We start from the raw sequence: 4,377 nt of genomic DNA, 5'->3' as shown, positions 1-4,377 counted from the left end.
CTAGTTCACGAATAAGTAGTTAGGGAAAAGGAATTAGGAATGAAGAGATGGAGTATATTCTTGAAGGTTAAGGGGCAGGGGTCAAATAAAAAGTTGACTGAGTTGAATCTAAGCAGTCAGCGGCGTGCGTCAATTGGTTCAAGATCGCTAGCTGCTGCTATATATCTCATGCAAAATAGTTTGCGCACTTTATTTAAATTAAATCATATATATAATATAACACGTCAGGGTGGAGCTAGGCTAACTATTTAGGGGGCGGTATTATATTTTATATTATTATTTCTATTGATAAAATTAAAAAAAAAAATATATATATATATATATATAATCTCAATTAAAATAAGACAATAATATATAAAAATTACCATTTACAGTTTTGTATCATGAAAAAGTTATTTGACGTTTTTTTTTATTTTCAAAATCATCTATAATTGAATTTGTGTCGAAAATAGTTGCTAATTCTTTCTCTATATAGATGACCAAGTTGTCTGCAAGAAATTCATCAGCCATTTTATTTCGGAGTCTTGTCTTAACAATTTTCATTGCTGAAAAAGCTCTTTCTGTTGTTGCTGTAGACACTGGTAGAGTCAAAACAAGACGTATTAATCTATCAACCATGTGATAAGTTCTTGATTTTCCCGTTTCTTGCAACTTGTTGCACAATTCAGAAAGTGTACCAATGCCTTTCAAATGATTTGGTATATCATGTTGATAATGTTGCAAATGAGATTTCAAAATATTTAGCTCATTAGAAGGAAAGTCAAGGGGATAAAACTTCTCTGCTAACTTGCTGATTTCTTCAATATTAAATTATTTGAAATTTTCCTTAGGATCCAAAGCACAACTCAAAGTCAAAAGCTCTATTGTTTGCTCATTAAATCTACTATTCAACTCTTGTATTTGAGAGTCAATTGTTGCAAAGAATACATCTATTCGATAATGATGCTCAACTGTCACACTTGGTTGACGAGATCGACCTCTTCCAAAAACATATTGTGCACTCATATTAAGAACTTCAATTTCATGTTTTTCACAAAAATCTTTAACATTTGCAAGAAAATTGCACCATCCACCATCTCTTAATTGTTGAAGAAGTAACTTTGATGTAGAAACAATATGCATTGCATTAAGAATATCTTGAGATTGTTGCTGCAGTGCTTGGCAAAGAACATTAGTGATTCCCATAATCTCTTTCATCAAGTGCAAAGTGAAAACAAATTCAAATGACAATAATATTTTACTAACACCATAAGCATCACCTCTTTGTGCACAAGTTGTCCCGTCTTCAATGATATTATTGAGAACAATATTGGTAGCAGTAAACATTTTTACCAAACTGCAAATAGAATTAAAGTGAGAGCTCCATCGAGTATCCCCAGCTCTTTGTAAAATGCTTATTTGATTCGCACCTTTGCCTGTTTCTAATTCATTTTGAGCAACCAAGTTTGCATTTTCAATTGCTTGAGCTTCTTGTAATTGATCATGTCTTTTTGAAGAAGCACTAACAATAGTGACAATAGAATTTAATTGAGTAAAAAATTCATGAATTTGAAGTACCTCTCTTGAAGCTGCTACCAATGCTAATTGTAACCTATGAGCAAAACAATGCACATAGTATGCTTGTGGAGAATCTTTAAGAAACAAAGCTTGCAAACCATTCCACTCACCCCGCATGTTGCTAGCACCATCATACCCTTGACCCCTAATATTTTCAACTTGGAGATTATAATGAGAAAGGACAGAAATAAATTCTTTCTTTAAAGTTGTTGCACAAGTATCAGTGACATGCACAAGATCAAAAAATCTCTCTTTAACAAAACCATCTAGAGTAACAAATCTCAAAACAATGGTCATTTGCTCCTTTTTAGATTCATCTCTAGCTTTATCAACAATAATACAAAATTTGGCATTTCCAATCTCTTTTCTGATTGAATTTCTCACCTTAGTAGCAAGAATATGTAGAATTTCTTTTTGGACATCATTTGAAGTATACTTAGCATTTTTTGGAGCATTTTTCAAAACATTCTTTTTCACTCTTTCATTGTAAGATCCCAAAAATTTCAACATTTCCAAAAAGTTACCTCTGTTGCTTGAACTTTGGCTTTCATCATGTCCTCTGCATGCACAACCTTGAAATGTCAACCATCTAATGCAATCTATAGATGCTCCTAGTCGAATTCGATTCTTTTCAATCTCTTCTGATGTTTGCTTATGAAGAAGTCTGTCAATATGTTGTGATTGTTTCATCAAATCATCACATGATTTCAGCGCCTTATGATGGAATGAGTTAGGACCTTTGCCAATGTGATTCAAAAGAGCACATTCTTTTCCACAATTTACTTTCTTCCAATTCCTGAAACCATTCTCAATAAAAGCATTTGAACCCGTATTGATTGAAGGTTCCTTAGCAAAAAGAAAGTACGAAAAACAATATATAGCATCATCTTCTATAGAATATTCTAACCAAGATGGAAACAATTTAAACCATGAAGCTTGAAAGCGACGATGACTTTTATCACTAGAAAATGGATAATTATCAAGAATTGGTTGATTTGGCCCAACTTTAATATAAACCCGACGGATTTCATCTCTTTTATTTGGAGGAAACTTCCAAATCATTGGTCGCATTCCAGGATCTCTTTCCAAACGAAAAACATCCAATTGATTTGGAAGAAGTCGTGGACGCTTTGAGCTATTCAATGAAGAACTTGAAGTAATGAAATTTGATGACCCCTCAAGTATTGGAATAGTAATAGTAGAGGCATCTTCATTCTCTTGATCTTTTCTTTTAAAAAATGTATCAATGGTTTTGAACTTACTCATAATTCAAATGGCCAAATAAGTTCCTATAATTAAAAATATATTTAGCGAAAAATATAAATTACAGTTTAAATCTTTATAAAATATAAAAATTATATTTCAATATAAAATAAAATATTAAAATTCAGAATAATAATACTAACATCCTAGTATAAATAATATAAAATTGTAATTAAATAGTTAACTAATAAAAAAATTAAATATACAAATTAACATATAATAATATAAACTTAATTAACAAATAATAATAAATTAACTAATTAAGTAAATAACTAAATATATAAAAAAGAATAAAAATAGAAATTAAAAATAGAACTTTTTTTGAGAAAGAGGAGTGAAAAATCACTTGTTAAATTATTATCTTTTTTTTAATCTGTAAAAAACAAAAAAAAATAAAAATCAAAGAGGTAAAATTATAAAAGATAAGAAGATTAAAAAGATAAAAAAGAAGAAGAATAGAAAAAGTTGTTACCTAAAATTTTGGAAAGTGAAGGAGAGAAAAGGAAGAGAGAGACTGGGTTGGGAATTAGGATTTAGAGGGGAAGAGGGAGAGACTCGTATGCTGGGAAATAAAAAAAAGGGGATGGGGATTGGAGAATGATTGTACGTTGAGAATTAAAAAAAGGGATAGGGATTGAAAAATAAAAAAAAGAGATAGAAAATGAATTATTGGGCTGAATTTTTTTTAAGAAATTAAAAGGAAGAAGGATTTGGAAAAGATAGAACAAAAAAAAAGAAAGGACTGAAAAATAAAAAAAGGGGAGGAGACTAAACTATTTTTTCTTTTTTACTTTTAAATAAAAACTAAAATTTTGGAGGGCCATCGCCCCGTTTTCTTCTATGTACCTGCGCTCCTGATAACACATGTATGTCAAACGTGCAAGCTAAGCTTTTCTCCTGACTATGCATGCATTCTTATACAATTTAATATGTTTATAAGTTACATATAACGACCAATAGCTGCTCATCAATGAATTAGTGCTTCTTCTTCTTCAAGAAAATCCCTGAATTCTAAATTGAAAGCTGACAATATTGATTTTTTTTTTAGTATGTACTTTCAGCCACAAATTAAATCAGGTCGTTTTTTTTTTTCTTCCACTTACAAAGTTGGTAATTTTATTAGATGGATTTAATAGAAAACTTTAAAACTACATGAGAAAGTGGGGCATTAACTACAGTCCTCATCACTTAGCTTGTCATAAAAAAAAATGTGTTTGGAAGATTATAAAAATCTAAGACCACAAGTCCACAACGGTTATTACAATTCTCATAATTACGACAACCACTAAGCACATAAAGTTTTAATTTCTTTACTAATTCCGATGTATGTTACAAGTTATTTAATTTAAAAATAATGTTACACATTTAAATTTTTTTGTTAATTAAGTATAATTAAATTAGTCTAACATAATAAAAATCAACTATAATTAATATTATTCTAAATTTTATTATTTAATTTGGTTGAATTTAGTTTATAAAAAACTTAAATATATAATATTACTTTTAATTTAATTATGTTATTTATACACTAAAATTTAATCACTAATTAACTATAAC

General features: G+C 29.4%; 1 protein-coding gene across 1 annotated transcript; it reads right to left on the bottom strand.

Annotated features, from left to right (window-relative positions):
• Window positions 1-810: 810 nt before the first annotated feature.
• Window positions 811-2,823, bottom strand: LOC107461975 (uncharacterized). The gene has a single exon (XM_016080528.1). The coding sequence runs from the start codon at window positions 2,821-2,823 to the stop codon at window positions 811-813; it is 2,013 nt and encodes a 670-aa protein (XP_015936014.1).
• Window positions 2,824-4,377: the final 1,554 nt, after the last annotated feature.

This window comes from Arachis duranensis, chromosome 8 (assembly GCF_000817695.3).
Source record: "Arachis duranensis cultivar V14167 chromosome 8, aradu.V14167.gnm2.J7QH, whole genome shotgun sequence".
Lineage (NCBI taxonomy): Eukaryota > Viridiplantae > Streptophyta > Magnoliopsida > Fabales > Fabaceae > Arachis > Arachis duranensis.
Note: the sequence above shows the minus strand (reverse complement) of the source record. Positions and strands in the feature narration are given on the sequence as shown.